Source organism: Diadema antillarum, unplaced genomic scaffold (assembly GCF_040938485.1).
Source record: "Diadema antillarum isolate AM-2024a unplaced genomic scaffold, OU_Dant_1.0 scf00000015, whole genome shotgun sequence".
Taxonomy (NCBI): Eukaryota; Metazoa; Echinodermata; class Echinoidea; order Diadematoida; family Diadematidae; genus Diadema; species Diadema antillarum.
The window spans coordinates 3,868,401-3,886,035 of record NW_027270904.1 but is presented as its reverse complement, the minus strand read 5'-3'; the positions used below and the strand labels follow the sequence as shown (position 1 = coordinate 3,886,035).

The following is a 17,635-nucleotide window of genomic DNA, read 5'->3' as shown; positions in this document are numbered from 1 at the left end:
CTTTTGGCATAACAGTGGAAGTGGTTTAAGGTTCTTTTGGTATAAGACCAACGATATATTCAAGTGTAGTAAGTGATAGAGTTATTTATTGGCTTGATATTTAAATGGATGTGCTGAAGTTTGAAGATCGAGAAATAACATTATATGCCACTGTTCCAGCCTTGTAACCTTTTACTGAAATATTGCGTTTGTGGTGCTTTGTATGCGTCCATGTCCAGAATGCTGCTCGTATCATCAGGGCCTTGTTTGAGATCACTCTGAGGCAAGGTTGGCCCATCATGGCCGCTAACCTCCTCACTCTCTCCAAATCAATCGACCGGCGGCTCTGGGCTTGGGAGAACCCCCTCCGGCAGTTCTCCAACCTCTCCTTTGAGATCCTGCGCAAGCTGGAAGGAGCAAAGCTTAGTGTGGAGAAGCTCAAGGAACTGGAGTCCAAGGAGATTGGTAGGTGAAAATGCATCCAAGAGTTCATTGCAACTGATTGACAAATTGCCCTACATCGACCTAAATAAGCACTGAATTGATCAGTGTTTTAGTAGTAGCCATGATAAAAATCATGGGCGTACATACTCGAGCAGGATTTGAACCTATGACCTCCTGATCACCGGACAGGCGTCATCTCCACTAGACCACTGAGCTTTCGCCTGGCAGCAAGTGTTGGGTCTAACCCTTATGGCATGCAGCGGGTACTGCGTAATTATTCAAATCATGAAATTATTCCGTCGAGATGTTTTCAATACAACTGATTGACAAATCAGTTGCAAACATCTCAATGGAAGAATTTCATGAATTTGAATTCATCTGAGAGTTCACATAAAACCAGGAATCAAGACAAGTCAGCATCAGAAATGCATTTTAGTAGTACTTGCATCACTTGTTTCCTACAAAGCTTGTTTCCTGTGTTGTTTTTTATGCCTCCGCCACGAAGTGGTGCCGGAGGCATTATGTTTTCGGGTTGTCCGTCCATCCATCCGTCCGTCCGTCCGTCCTTCCGTCCGTCCGTAATGAATTTTGTGGACAGCGTAACTAAAAAACCTTTTGAGGTATCCTAATGAAACTTGGCATGTATGTGTATTAGGGGGTGAAGTTGTGCCTATCAACTTTTGGGTGCACATGCTCAAGGTCAAAGGTTAAAAGGTCAAGGTCAAATATGTAAAATTTCACTATTTCCACCATATCTATGCAATGCCTGAAGATATTTTCTTGAAACTTAGTGTATACATGTATTACCCAATTAAGATTCTCTGGTGAAAGTTTGGGGTCATGAGGTCAAAGGTCAAAGGTCAAGTAAAAATATCAAAACTTCACTTTTTTCTCCGTACCTTGGAAATTGTTCAAGGTATCTTCATGGAACATAGTATACAGTACATAATGTATATACATGTACTGACTGGCAGTGATTATCTAGAGAATTTAGGGTTCATGGGGTCAAAGGTCAAGGGCAACACTTCAAAATTTCACTACTTCCCTCATATTTATGCAATGCGAGCAGGTTTATTATTTTTTTTACACTTGGTGTATGCATGTAGGCCCTATAACCTAATAGAGATTCTCTGGAAACTTTTTTTTTTTTTTGGGGGGGGGCCTCAAAGGTCAAAAGGTCAAAGATCAAGGAAAAGTGTTGAACTAACTTTTTCCTCCATATCTCGGAAGTGGCTCAAGTTATCTTGAAACTTACTACATATTTATGCATGTTCTGCCTGACAGTGATTATCCTATTTAGGGTCAAAGGCCAGATGAAAATGGTAACAATGTACATGTACTTTCCAATACAGAAATTGCACTTTTCCTCCATACCTTGAAAATTACTCAATGCATAAACTTATGAATGGGTCAAAGTCAAGTTAAAGTCCTTAAATCCCCAAGTACATGCTCTCCTATTCATCCAATTAAACCTTGGTCAAGGAAGATGAACATTCAACACATTTGTGACAAACTTGTCATATTCATATTTTGCCAATTTTGTGAAAATGTAATCACACATTGTCCACATGTACTATAGACCTATTAGGAGAATCATGCATTATGGCGGAGGCATACCAGTCGCCATAGCGACATTTCTAGTTTCAGTTCGTGGTATTTTCATGGAAATATTGCTTCTTGATTTTGATGTTGATGATGACTTGATGGTGACCATAAATGGCATATTTTCCTCTTTACTGATGTCGCGAGAATTTTTGGTGTCAGTTGAAATGTTTTCTGCATATGGCGCAAAAATTAGGGCAAGTGTGACCAAAAGTGCTGGTAAAGTATTTCTCTCCTCATTCAGCATCTCCTCATCATACCTCATCCCACCTCAATTTCTTATCTCCTTATGATACATCATTCCTTTCTCATACTTAATACCTCATTGTCATCCCCTTCAATATGCCTTTTACCTTATTCCTGGAATATCTGTCATGCCCACTAGAGTACATCATTCCTTCTCAAAGCTTAAACCTCATTCCTCCTCTTCTAATACCTCTTTCCATTTTCATACCTCAATTGTCAATCTCTTCTAATACCTTATTTTCTTCTCATACATCAAACCTCTTTTGTCATCCTCTTCTTATCCCTCTTTGCTCTTTTTACACCCCCCCCCCCCATTCCTCTCAGCCCTCCTTAACCATAAAATGGCCGGGGGGGGGGGGGGGGGGGGGGGGAGTTGGGTTGAATCAACCCTCCCCCGGCCACAGAACACCCCAAAAAGCCCGGCCTGGTTGGGGTTAATCCCTATCTCCTCATTCCATCTTCCTAATCTTCTCATCACCCCATCCTCCGCCCTCTGTGACCCAGAGAGTCTCAACCTCCAGACTGGAGACTTCTCATTGGGTGAATGTGATATGACAGATAGTTTAATGCTCGACCCCCACACAGGTCACCTCGTGCACCATGTCAGCATGGGGCCCAAGATCAAGGCATGCGCCCAGCAGCTCCCCTCTATCCTGTTGGAGGCATCCATACAGCCCATCACTCGCACCGTCCTGCGGGTGCGGCTCACCATCACCCCGGACTTCACCTGGAGTGATCGGGTGCATGGGACGGCCTCCGAGTCTTGGTGGATCTGGGTGGAGGACCCAGAAAACAACCACATCTATCACTCGGAGTACTTCCTCCTGCAGAAGAAGCAGGTAACATGGATGATAACACGAATTTATAATGCTCCTACGACAATTGCTGCTGTCTTATTTTCTCCCAGGACTTAAGGGGTAGGGTTAGGGTTGTGATGGGTTTTATGTTTCCTTTGATGTGAGGATTAGGAATAGGGTTAGGGTCATGTTTGTAGGTAGAAATTATGTGTGGATTAGTATACAGATATACATGTATTATGGAAGCAATTGTCGCAGGAGCAAATGTCATGGAACCAACATACATTCAAGTTTGTACATACCTCAGCTGCGTTATGATTAACAAGTGTACAAATTCGAGCAATGCAATGTACTTCATTTTAATACTTTTGATATACTAAATCTGTCGTAAAATAATAATTTCATTGGGGTGACAAGTTCTCCCCCCCCCCCAACTTTTACGTCAAGAATAACACAATGATATATTTGATGGCAAGGAAATCATTTGTATTCTCCTCTTATTCTTAAATTTTTGATTTCTTTATCATGCCATAGGTTTTGAACCAGGAGCCTCAAGCACTAGTGTTTACCATTCCAATCTTCGAGCCTCTCCCATCCCAGTACTATGTCAAGGCAGTGTCAGACAGGTGGCTTGGCTCAGAGACGGTGTGTCCAATCTCTTTCCAACATCTCATCCTCCCCGAGCGACATCCGCCCCACACAGGTAGGGTTTGATCTCGCGGTGGGGGTTAGGATAGGGATACTGGTGGTGGTACTAATGGTGGTGATGATGATGATGATGATGAAGATGACGGTGATGATGATGATGATGATGGTGATGGTGATGGTGATGGTGATGGTGATGATGGTGATGATGATGGTGATGATGGTGATGGTGATGGTGATGGTGATGGTGATGGTGATGGTGATGGTGATGGTGATGGTGATGGTGATGGTGATGGTGATGGTGATGGTGATGGTGATGGTGATGGTGATGGTGATGGTGATGGTGATGGTGATGGTGATGGTGATGGTGATGGTGATGGTGATGGTGATGGTGATGGTGATGGTGATGGTGATGGTGATGGTGATGGTGATGGTGATGGTGATGGTGATGGTGATGGTGATGGTGATGGTGATGGTGATGATGATGGTGATGATGGTGATGATGATTATGATGTTGTGGTGATGGTTGCATTGATCTTACAACAATCAAGTCAAGACAATATCCTTGTGTTGATAATGGTGGAGATGATTTTCATAAAGACTGATGTAGTTTGAATAAAAATGATGATGAGGATGATGATGCAGAAGAGCTGTGGGTGATTATCCTAATAGTGATGATGCATACCGAGCACTCTTATCATGATCAAGATAATGCAGATGAAGATGGTGAAGATGGTCTCTGTGATGATGGATGAGGCAAGAAAAAAGTGATGGTGATGATTATAATGATGATAAATGGTGGTGGTGGTGATGATGATGATGAAGATGAGAACATGATTTGATACAATTGACAGCAGTGAAAATCAAGTATAAGGATGTCAATTCTATCAGTAGTGACTGATATGACAAGAATAAAGTCATGGTAATGATAATGATGATGATGTTACAAATGATGATGACAAAGGTGATAATGGTAGTCATGGTGAGGATGTGGACTCTGTCAGTGATAATGGTAGTGATGATACACTTTGCCACCCTGATGATGATGATGATGATGATGAAGAGAATGAGGACGATCATTGAATGTTGATGATAGATGAGATGCGATGTACTGAAAAAGTAAAAGGGCTTTTTATGTAACGTCTATCCTGCAGAGTTGTTGGACCTGGTGCCCCTACCAAAGACGGCTCTCAAGAATGAGCAATACCAGATGCTCCAAAAGTTTGACTACTTCAACCCAATCCAGGTAACCATGACAACAACATTTTATGAGATTAGAATGTGGTGCAAGTTATGTTATCTTTAGAGACAAGGTGTAGCTTAACCCTATTCTAACGGGGGGGGGGGGGGGGGGGGGGGGGGTCAAAGACCCCCCCTCGATGTTTCGCACCATGATTCCACAAGGCGCAAAGATTTTGCCGCATCGTTTCATGACTTTTTTCATTGAAGTCTCCCATATATTTTGAGACCAAATTTGCGATGTCCAGGTACACCGTTCTGATGTTACGTAATGTTTTGCATATGCATGTCAACCCGAAAACGGCTCAAATTCATAATATCGTGTGCAAATCCAGTGCAAATTGTGTTTTTTTGTTAAATTGACATAAATTACATTATTTCAACTTTAAATCATTGAAATTAATAAATTCTAATGTAGATGAGCTTGAAAGAGTGCCTGCAACAAATTTTGGGAAAAAACAATAGAAAACAAAAGGTCGAAAAAACAATAAAATACATAAGAAAATAACAAAACAATAAAAAACAAAAGAAATTGATTTTGATTGTGCTATTTTTTTACAAGAAAATTGTTAAATGTGTCTTGAGGAATTCTGACACAAAAAATTTAGCAATCCTTCAGTCTGTTTAATGGAGTTACAGGGCAAAATATGATTTCATGCATAAATTTGCATAATTAATTTACTAAAAATAGAAAATCAATACATTTCTATCATATGACCATGTAATCTTGTAGTTGACATCCGGCTCTGTGTTCAGGCAAAATTTTGCGGCAATCGTGCCATCAGCGGCCGAGATCTGAAGGGGGGGGGTCAAATTGACCCCCCCTCAGTAAAAACTTGGTCTCAAATAGCCCAGTTAAAATAGGGTTAAGTCATTCCTTACATTATTGTGTTCCCAATGTTATAAACTGTTGATAGCATAAAGCAAAGATGAATTTTCATGTAATTTGATATAGATATATGGTTATTATACAACATGGTAGTACACACGTGTCACAGATGTGTTATAAGAATGATTTCCAGTCATTAATTTTGCATGGTAAAGTGATAAAAATAATGACATTATGCCTGCATATTAGCATATCACTGATAAAATGAGCTATTTGTATAAAATAATTCTAATGTAAATATTCCAGCTCTGTGTGGTGCAATATGACATGGTTTTTTCATATGTCAGTTTTCTTTTTCTCACTTCTTTGAAACAGACACAGATATTCCACACACTGTATCACACGGACCATAATGTTCTGCTTGGCGCCCCCACTGGCTCAGGAAAGACAGTTGCAGCTGAGATTGCCATGTTCAGGGTATTCAACGAGTTCCCCAAGACCAAGGTAATATTTGATTCGGTGTGATGCACACACTTCGATTGATATCCATCTATTACTTTCTCTGTCTCTTTGTCTGTCTTTTCATCTGTCTGTCTGTGAGTCTGTCTGCCTCCCTGCCTGCTTATCTATCTACTACAGTGCACTCCCGTTATAACGAACACGGTTATAAGGCCAAGTAAAAAAAGATAGTAGTTTCTCGTCCGGGTTTTTTGAGCAAGGCGATGAGGGAGGTCCTTACTATTTGATATCTTACTATTTTTTCAAAGATTGTCAAAATGAAAGTAATATGCGTTTCTCGTCTGGTAATTCTGAGAAAGGTAACAAGAGAGGGCTTTACTATTTTCTATATCCAATTTATGAAATGAAATATCACTGGTAGCTGTGTTATGAGAGACCTGGGGGGCATTTCTGACAAACTGTTACAAGCTATTGAAATCCTTGCATCTGATTGGCTGAGAGCCCAATTTGTCCGACAACTTGTCGGACAAAATGCTTCATGAAATGCCCCCCAGGTCCCAAGTGTATGTCTTGCCTGCACTCTGTGCATTTTCAAACAAATAGATTATGTACCATACTTGAAATGAAACTTCATGCATGCAGAAATACATTTGCTTTTTCTTTCCACTACAGATGTCAAGGAAAAATGACCATCTTAATACTGGTATTTAGTGTTGTAATGGCATTTCTGATACCAGTGTACTTGCAATTCTGATGTATTGTGCTATTTAGAAACAGGTATAAAACATGTCTTTCAACAAAGAATGTACGACGGAAATAAATTCCATGATATTCAAAACACTGCTTTATTCATCATTGGTGTTTGTGACTTTTTGTGTCCACACAGCTGGTATGTATCTCCATTTCTTCACAGTACAGCACATTTAACTGGAAACTGTTGTACAATTGCAGATGGATGTCAAAATGATACTGATATGGCATTATAGCATTAAACATTTAAAGATGTTTCTTCATGTTCTAAAACGACATTTGAAAATCACTCATCATTTGGATGATGAATGATTGTATACCACACTACACATGATACGACTCACGGCCATGTCCGTGAATTTACATCGTAAAGAAAAGTATCCCGCAGAAATACAAATGTACGAGACAAACCAGAATCCGCGGAAAAGCTATTTATTTTGTAGATACACCCATTTGATAATTCTACATTTACTGGAAAAGCGCATTCATTTTCTCTTCAAAATAGAACAATAAATCGCCGTCGGCGATGCAACGTTACAGCTAGGGCAGAGTGTACGGGCTTCTACACATTCGAATGTGTTCATGCGTGCGTGCAGACAGCTGACAGACCAGGGGATGGTACCGGTGACCGACCCTGGACAGCTACAGACACGCACACTTTGCCAATAAGGTGCGGCACGGCCACTGCACCGACACCGTTCCTTCCGACACTGCACACACATGCACATACAATTTGTAGTCACAACGACATGAAAATGTATACAAACTCGATATGTTCCTCACAAGCATTTGTACAGTACAATTCATCCGCTTGAAATATGAGAAACGGGGAAAAATACGAACAATGCGCGAAATATGCGTGGAATATCAGCGATTGATCGCAAAAAATGTTGCCGCTATCGCGTTCACGACGTACCGAGTGCGCTGTACATCACAGCTAGCCCAGGCCCGCGCCCGCGCCCATCACCAACTACAGTTCGACTGCTTTACAGTGGGTCATTCCTTCTTACCGAGCTCGCACTGGTCGCAGTGTGAAATGCATGCGTTTACCCAGAAGCTAGCTACAGCTGTACTACAGCTAAGTAGAGAACGCAAGGCGTAATTAGAAATGAGACATCACGATTTGTAGGTGAATTGTCGATTTTCTTTTCGGCGGCCGAAAAATAGTAAATATCAAAAAAGTCGATGCGGCAACTGAAAATCGATGCGGGCGGGGAGCGGGCTGGGACGAGAATTATGAATTTCTTGGTATTTTCAGCGCCATTTTGAAAATAGTAAATAGTAAAAAAATCGATGCGGCGGCCAAAATCGATGCGCGCGAGGACGAGAAACTGGTTTCTTTTTTTACTTGGCCTAATGAAATTTCGTTATAACGAAGTAAATCTTCTAGTCCCAAAATTATCACCATTAAAGTCTATGGTAAAAAATTCGCTTATAACGAACACGGTTATAACAAAATTTCTGTTATAACGAAGTCTTTTCCGAGCGCCACAGACAAAGAAAAACAAAAGAAATGTGCTCCGTTACAACGAAATGCGAATTGCTTTCGAAAACACCTGGCGGAACAAGCATTTATAGCGTCTCTGCATGGGTGAACGCTTCACACCACTGTGTGTTCGCTCTTTGTGTCACGCACAGTTTCTGAGAGGAACTTGAGTTTATTATTGTGATACAGTTATCCCATCACATTTCACATAGCTTTCCAGTGTATGATGAGTATTCAGTAAACAGAATATGATATACATGTTGTATATACGTGGTGTCCTTGTTTTCGTTATATATTGTATTTGTTCGGTTATAACGAAATTTCGTTATAACGAAAGAAAACTGCCGGCCCCGAGCATTTCATTATAACGGGAGTGCACTGTAGTAACATACAGTTTGCATTTAGGGATGTTTCTTGCAAAGATATTCCCCCGCCCCCTCCAAGTGTTACACTATCTTGTATTTTGTCTAATTCATTTTTGGGAATAGGTCAACTATGCCTCCTCCATACTAGAGCTATTGCAAGACAAGTGAATTCCCATTGATGTTATCATGGCAAGATTTTTTTTTATGCCTCCAACACAAAGTGTCGCCAGAGACATAATGTTTTTCGGGTTGTCCGTCCTTCCGTCTGTCCATAATGAATTTTGTAGACAGCGTAATTAAAAACATTTTTTACTTAAACGTTCTCAACAGCCTCTTTTCTTTGTTGGGTAAACAGTAAATGGAGAGGTGTCAAAAATCTTGTCTTACATCTCCATGATGCAATTGTTTAAAAATTGATATTGTCTGCCTGTGAAGTCATTCTGCAAAGGATGTTGTCTGTTTATTCATTTGTTTGTTTGTTTGTTTGTTGTGCAGGTTGTATACATTGCTCCACTGAAGGCCCTGGTCAGAGAGAGGATAGAAGACTGGAAAGTTCGGCTGGAAGAGAAACTGGGGAAGAAGTGAGTTGGACACCTATTCTTCCTAGAAGGAAATGGGGGTGGGGGAGTGGAGGGTAGGGTGGAGGGAGGATTAAGGTTAAGGTTATTGTGACTTAATCATGATGAAGGGAGTTAAAAACTGTCAGTGGGTATTTGGATAATGTATGGTGTGCTGTTGTGCTCTAATAGAGCTCTTTGAAAGGATGGTAGCACTTGCCAAGTGCCTTCCACTGTTGTGCCCTTGTATTAAACTGGAAACTGTTTTAGGATCCTTCACCACACACACTATGTGTGCACCATCTTTATTCCCTCAGATTCATATCTTGCCAAGGTGCAACTTAGTGTTTCTCACTGTCTCAGCATTGCCAGCTTTCTTCTGTTGTAGTTTTTGTTTTGTTTTGTTCTGTTTGTTTTGTTTTTTTTTAGATTGGATTACATATGATTGGTAAGATTATGGTCTGCCAAATCAATTCAACACCCAGATGGGACCTTTGTTGCATTACAGCTTCATCCAGCTCTTGTGGTGATTGGCCATCCATCATATGAATTGTAGCACTTAGCTAAATTTACTGTTTCACTTTTATTCAGAGTTGTGGAGCTCACAGGTGACGTCACGCCGGACGTCAACGCCATCGCCAGGGCTGACGTCATTGTTACGACGCCGGAGAAATGGGATGGAGTCAGCCGTAGCTGGCAGAACAGGAATTACGTGAAAGCGGTTTCTCTACTCGTTATTGACGAGATCCATCTTCTTGGTAATTTAAACAACCACAATTTCTTTCTTACATTTGCGTATGTACAGGTACCAACCTGACCCTTCTGGTCTAACTCCCACAAGTGTGACTCTGCAATCGCAACACTATGCTTTGAGGGGGATGATACCAGTATATATTTGTGGATTGAGTGAATGTGTAAGGGGAATGAAACTGATATATGATTATATGTTCGTGGAATTGAGTAAATGCAACAATATTGTTTCTTTATATCGTCGTCCTGCATGTGATGTCACAAACTGTTGTAGTCTTCTGATCCTGTAATGATGGGACTGAAACTTTGAAGATTCATAACTTTTGATTTTGAATTATGATTAAGAAAAATCTTCTGTATTGACCTTAGAAATCTAAACCTCATGTGTGCAAGTATTCTACAGGTACTGAAAGGTGAGTAGGAGAATTGTTAGTAATATTGTGTAGAAATTATTTGTAAGTGGAATTTTCCTGTCGTGTGTTAATGCAAATTACCTGTTGCGGTGGATTTGTCTGCAGGGGACGAGAGAGGACCCGTACTGGAGGTCATTGTGTCGCGAACCAACTTCATTTCCCACCACACAGAGCGTAAGGTGCGGGTGGTAGGTCTGTCCACGGCTCTGGCCAATGCCAGAGATCTGGCCGACTGGCTGGGGATCAAAGAGGTAAGGGAGCTTTCTGTCATGTTGGCTGCATTTGAGAACTCAAATACAAACTGATTCAGTTCAATCCAATGCGTATTGTACTGTACCATACCTGACTTGGAGCATACAAGCACTCTGTGGGGACACCGTACCTCATGAGTTATTTTTTGACTCAAGTCAAACGGTTTGCACTTTTTGTAGCGACAGGGTTATGCACCTGGCCCGCTTATGCTTTGTACATGTGTCCAAAACAAAGAGATTCAACACTTTGCATTATGACATAGTGAGTATTGTGTGCATTCCTCTTATGCTAATTTGTGGTACAGTTATGATACGCTTTTGGAGCACATTGGGAAGTGATCCACTTTTGGTTCAGTATGGTACGGTACAGTACAGTACAGTTTTGGAGTGTATGAGCACTCCTTTGGTGTGGGTATGGTACGATACAGTACACCATGGCAGAGCGCTAGATGACACCCTCTGATTGGTTTGATGTAAGCATAGAGAAAAATGGATTAAGAGAATAAAGAGCTCACAAATGAAAGAACAAAACCAAACAATGAATGAGCCGTGTGACATAATCAAATATTAATGTTATCGCTCAAGATCCAGCAACCTGGTCAGGGGTCAATTTGTGCAGAAGTTTGTAATGTTTTGTAGGCTACAATGAATGTCGTATCCATGGCAACAGCTGGTTGGTCAGTTTTGGAGCTAGTGCCAAGAATATGCCTGTTGTCCACTGCTGGGTTTACTATTAGGCTGAGAGTTTAATCACTGGCACAAGAGTTAGTATATTTTGCTGTAAATTGTCTGCCAAAATGGATATGTTTAAGAGAGATAAAGAAATTGATATAGAAGAGAGAGAGAGAGAGAGAAAGAGTTGTGCTCATTTGCACATACAGTTCACACTGCAAGAAATTGAAATGATTAAATATGGAATTCCAACTTTAAGTTATTCAAATACATGTAAATTTGGCCTTTTGTAAAGAATATTCCAATTTTGAGAGTCAAAACCGTTGACATGGGGTTCATGAATGCTGTTTGTGTATTGCAAATGAAATGACAATCATTTGAGAGGGAAGACTGAATTCTCCACACCTGCCCATATTTTTCTACGACTTAGGTCGGCCTGTTCAATTTCCGACCGTCAGTGCGTCCTGTTCCGCTTGAGGTGCACATCAGCGGGTTTCCTGGCAAGCACTACTGCCCTCGTATGGCGACAATGAACAAACCAACATACCAAGGTGATTTGAGTACTCAAGAGTGTACAATGTAGCTTTAAGGGATGAAGAATTGTACCGTACGTGTATGTGAATATGCATCACAAACCAACAAAAAGTCACACGCCAAGATTTTACTCGAGGACATAAAATAAATGACATGGGTCACCCTAGTCAATCTTCAGTTTTTTAAGTTTTCTAAAAGAGGAATTCTTTTTCTACATTATTCAAAAATTTTGGATCATGAAACGAATGGAAAATTGTGTTTATTGTGATATTCTAGAACACCTTTTCTGTAGAATAGTGTGTAATTAGGTAAGTCTTCGAGGCCCCTTTTCATTTCTTAAAACCCTTTACACACTCTTCACTTTCAAGTCTAATAACTTTTGAAAGGATAATGCTCTGCTTTAAATGTTGATATTTGTCATGAATAGAATGTGGTATTAGTCATAAATGGGATGTGTTTCAGCTTAATTTGATAATGCCTTCTTTGTTTATATTGTTGTGCAGTTTTACATCCTGCCTGTTTTTTGTCCCATTAATTGCACAGAGCTTGACAAGGTTAACCACTTGAATAGCCAGTAAACTTCAGAGGCTCTTTTCTCAGTAAACACTTTTCTAGAGTGTGTATATTATTGAAATAGGTTAGGAAAGTCCATTTGTATCGAGTTATACATACATCATTTTAAAGCTTATAAGAGTCTGCTCCTTCAGAATCAGCCCTAAACTAAAAATCCATATCTGGTTACTTCTTCTTTTGTTTTGTTTTGGTTTTTTTTGGGGGGGGGGTGGGGTGGGGGGATTGTGATGCAGCGTCACATATGTGACCGTGCACCTCAAAACGAACATAAAGTCGCACACACTGATTTTGCGTGAGGACTGAAAAGAAGTGAAATGGGTCAACCTAGCCGAACTTAACTTTTTCATATTTTCTGAAAGAGCGGGGCTTCTTTTACATTATGCTAAAACTTGGTATCATAAAACGGGCAAGAAAGTGTGTTTTTTAGCAGTTTATCTCGAACATTTTTGGTAAAATAGTGTGATTAGGTGTGTACTTAGAATCCTTTTTTCATTTCTGAAAAACCTTGTTCACACTCTTCACTTTCAACTCTAATAACTTTTGGAAGTATGGTGCTACTGCTTTGAAAGTTGGCATTAATTATGGACAGAATGTGTTAATGAGGCATGCTCAATTTCAGTTTAATCTGATAATCCCTTCATTGTTGTTACTCTGGTGGTTTACTTCCTGTTTTTTGTCCCATTCATCGCACAGTCAGCACGGTTTGGTAAAATATTAAGCGCTTGAATAGACACTGTACTTCAGAGCCTCTTTTCTCAGTTCACACTTTTCCTGAGTTTGTGCTTTTTTCCCAATATTTAGATAGGTTAGGAGAGTCCATTTGATTTGAGTTATACATCATTTTAAAGCTGAAAGTCTGCTCTTTCAGAATATGGTCTTAACTAAAAATTCGTGTCTGGCGACTTTTTGTTTGTTTTGAGGTGCAGGGTTACATATATTCTTTGACTTTGTGGTTCAATACCAGTCGCGTAATTTAAAACCATGTATCCACTGCAACTGCTCATGTTGTATTCAGACCAACGATCATTTTCTGTATTGTGTTTCCTCCTTTTTAATACTGCATATATACAAAAAATGTAAAAAGTACAACTGTACAATCACAAGATAGAATTCTGTGATCATCCAAGATGTACAAAATATAATGCTGAAAGAAGACAGATTCATTCGTACAGCCGATGTTTCTTAAATATTCACTAACTAAGAATTATCGTGAATAATTGAGAGTTTTGTGAGGGGGTAAGCGTTATTTCACCTGGAAGGGATCAATTCAGTGTCAATTCACATGAGACTCTCCAATCTCTTGGTTAACTCTTTGTGTGCTTTGAGTATCAATTAGCACAGAGACCACCCATAGCATTGTACACACCGTCCGAAGTCCCTGACACAGATGGGGTTAACTCTTAACCCGTTGAGGACGAGTCCCGAGTATACTCGGGCAAGTGTCTATGGGAAATGCGTGTTGTAGCAAATTTAGTCCGTCCTCAACGGGTTAATGTGCCATGGTGTAAACCCCTGGTGTGCCACATTATTCTGAGACAGCAACGTACTGTAGTCATGCTTTTGGAAAACATTCTGTTTCTCAAATCTATGTAACGTTTATAGATTTTTGTTAAGCGGGACATGTAGTGAGTAAAGTTGTAGAGAAAATCCCAAGCTTTGCTTTCATGCCAATTATACTGTATGGCAAATCTATGATTGATTTTTTTTTCAAATGACTAAGAGATACAATACAATATTGTAGAGGTAATGACTTTTGCACACAAAACAGTGACAGAAACTTAGAATTTAAATGCAAATCCAGTAGGAAACACTGTTTGCTGGTCAATCACTGCATAAAATGCAAGCTATGTACGAGAGGAATGGAACCACAAGAAACGCTTTCATTGTACTGTGGCGTTTGGCGATTTATCGATTGGTTTGGGTGGGTTTGTGCGTTTGAGCAGAATATGCGAAGTTGGCATGCCATTGACCGAGTCAGGTGTGCAAACGTGGCACATAAAGAGTTAATACAGCATTATGTGTGAGGAGACATGTTCTGAAGCTTGAAGAAACCTACCAAATCTTTGCATTCATATTGTCTTGATATGCATCTTCCTGCACCTTGCTTCTGCCAGCCATCAAGGTCCACTCTCCCACCAAACCGACGCTCATCTTTGTGTCGTCCCGCCGCCAGACCAGGCTGACTGCGCTGGACCTCATCGCCTTCCTGGCCGCAGACGACAACCCCAAGCAGTGGCTGCACATGGAGGAGCGACAGGTGGGGAGATAATGATGGTAGTGGGGTACAAAGAGGGCAAGATTCCGCCATAGCTTACTTTGGGTGGTGGCAGAAAGCATTTGAGAAGATCTCATCTCTAAATTAAGTGTGAAATCCAAGACATTTTGTGATAGGGCTTTGAGCAAAATGGTGCCATCATCGTGGAACAGTCTTACCTTAAAGGGATGGTATAGTTTTGGTTGAGATAGCTATTCAAGTTTCCAACCTTTTTGAGAGAAACTTCTAGTGAAATATGAAAGAGTACACAAGTCTAAGAAAATTCAGTTATTTGATGAAAATTGGTTTTATATCCACAAACAAAGAGGTCCTAGTAAAAGGTTGACCCAACTTTTATTTGGACCACTTGTTTTTTAATACTTTGTTTTTGGATACATTGTATCTCTGCAATTCCCAAACCGATTTTCATCAAATAAACTTTGAATTCCTTTAAGAAGTGTATGCATTTTCATATTTTATAAGCGGTTTCTGATTACCTTGCAAACTTTAAAATCTGAATTCCCAATCTCAACTGAAACTATTCCATCCCTTTAAACATTAGATGTACTAGGAGTATTTAGAATCTAGTGTCTTTCAGGCATGCTGTACAGAAGTAGTAATGGACAAATTCACAGAAAGAGTGTGCCTGTCTAAAAAAAAGGGTGGTCCACAAAAACTGCTCATATCTCCATTTCTATTTTGTTTTAAGCTGCCAAATTTTTACAGTAGGTGGAGAAAGAGATTACTCTCCCAGGTCAGAACAAACTTTTCAAATTTAATTTGGTGAACTCAAATGACATATTTTGGTCCATTACAAAGAATCCTAATCTGCGACTTTTTGCTGGGTTTTGAGATTTGCAGTCACATATTGTTCTCCTGAACCCAGATGGATAACATCATTGAGTCCACAAAAGACAGCAACCTGAGGCTCACGCTGTCCTTTGGGATCGGCATGCATCACGCAGGACTTCACGAGAGAGATCGCAAGACAGTGGAGGAGCTCTTCTGCAACCAGAAAATTCAGGTGATTAACTCTTCACGTGCCATGGTGAAAACCCACTGTGTGCCACATTATTCTGAGACAGCCTCCTAGTCATGTTTCGGGAGAAAACATTCTGTTTTTAAAATCTATGTAAATTTTATAGATTTTTGTTACCTTGGACATGTAATGAGCAATGCTGTGGAAAAATGCCAAGCTTTGCTTTGATGTAAATTGTATGATGAATCCATAATTGTTTTTCTGTCACATGACCAGAAGCAATACATTATTGTAGTGGCCTGACTTTTACACACAAAACAGTGGCAAAACAGTGGTAGAAATTACTCGCAAATCCAGTCGGGAACACAACTTGATAGTCATTTACCACATAAAATGTGAGCTACATGTGACAAGAGTGGACTCGCGAGAAACGCTTTCATAGTACTGTGGCATTTGGCGATTTATCAATTGGTTTGGGCGGGTTTGTGCGTTTGAGCAGAATATGCGAACTTGGCACACTGACGACTGAGTTGGGAGTGCGAACGGCACATGAAGAGTTACGAAGTATACATGTACAGTGAGTGCAAGATTGTCCGTAGTACACGTGAGTGAATTTTTGTTGGAAATTGAGAGAATTCTGCAAGCTATAAAATGTTTAAAGTTTTGGTTAAATCTGCATGCCTTAATCACTATTTTAAGTTTTGTAACACATTGAAAGAGTGCTTTACTTACCTCCTGAAGAAGGCAGACGAATGATACTACCCCCAATGTACCAGGGCCATGTTTTATCAAAAGATAAAATCAATTTTAAATTTCCTTACCGCACAGACTGCCATAGACTTACAATTGAAATCAACATTATAATCAATTCTAACTCTTCATAAAACAGGGCCCAGTATGCCTTTTAGTAGTGAGTTGAATGAACTTCTCCTTTAAGATTGAATTTTATGGAATTCTCTTTATAATTTCATAATTGTCATTCAGCTGCAGTGACATCATGAACTGTTGTTCCTATCCAGCAATCACATGGATTTATTTAACTAACGCTAGAAAAAACCTAACTTTTGAACAATTTGTCAGATTTTCCTCAAACTTCACTTATGTTTTCTTCTGATATTTTAGCATCTATTGAGTCTGCATATACAGTATATAGGGGTAATTTTCCTTCAATGGACATCCATTCTATTCACATCCACCCATGCTTATTGTTGTTTTCTTCCTCATAATTCTTGATACAAATTTCATAAATGATATTAACTGCTTGTTTACAATTTCTAGTCAATTTGTTTAGTTGATTTCACTTCTTTCACACTGTGTAATTCTAATACAAAATAATGTTGCCTTTGAGCCACTGTGCATACATACTTGTATCTAAGTGAAAAAGAGAGCTTTCATAAAGTAGAAATTTAGTGTGAAGATTATACCCTAAAATCTATTGAAACAGATATTCTTGTTTAAACAGAAACTCAGGCACTGTCTTAAGTTAAAAATCAACTCAAACTGCTATTGAAACTGAGACTCGAACATGTTGTTGTTGTTTTAGAGAAAAATGGGGCCCTATTTAACAAATAATTTGCCCCAAGCAATACTGACATACAGTCAAAACATAATAGATCTCCTAAAGATATCAAACATTAGTATTAGATATACCATAAAATGTCTCCACAAGGGAGCTCATATTGAAAGTCTCCACGAGGGAGCTCATATTGAAACTCTCCGCAGGGGAGTTCATACAAATATCTCCACAAAGGAGCTTGTACGAATTTTAATTATTCGAACATGATTTGAACATAACCTCAAGCTTCTTCCTT

The 17,635-nt window shown here is 39.8% G+C and overlaps 1 protein-coding gene across 1 annotated transcript in view; it reads left to right on the top strand.

Annotated features, from left to right (window-relative positions):
* LOC139723933 (activating signal cointegrator 1 complex subunit 3-like) overlaps positions 1-17,635 on the top strand; it is a 57,709-nt gene that overhangs the window by 23,364 nt on the left and 16,710 nt on the right. The window contains exons 19-29 of the mRNA XM_071635137.1: positions 219-444; positions 2,857-3,110; positions 3,603-3,771; positions 4,868-4,959; positions 6,157-6,285; positions 9,337-9,422; positions 9,990-10,156; positions 10,667-10,812; positions 11,915-12,035; positions 14,706-14,848; positions 15,732-15,869. Coding sequence (XP_071491238.1) covers positions 219-444; positions 2,857-3,110; positions 3,603-3,771; positions 4,868-4,959; positions 6,157-6,285; positions 9,337-9,422; positions 9,990-10,156; positions 10,667-10,812; positions 11,915-12,035; positions 14,706-14,848; positions 15,732-15,869 — 1,671 coding nt within the window. The remainder of the gene's footprint in view (positions 1-218; positions 445-2,856; positions 3,111-3,602; positions 3,772-4,867; positions 4,960-6,156; positions 6,286-9,336; positions 9,423-9,989; positions 10,157-10,666; positions 10,813-11,914; positions 12,036-14,705; positions 14,849-15,731; positions 15,870-17,635) is intronic.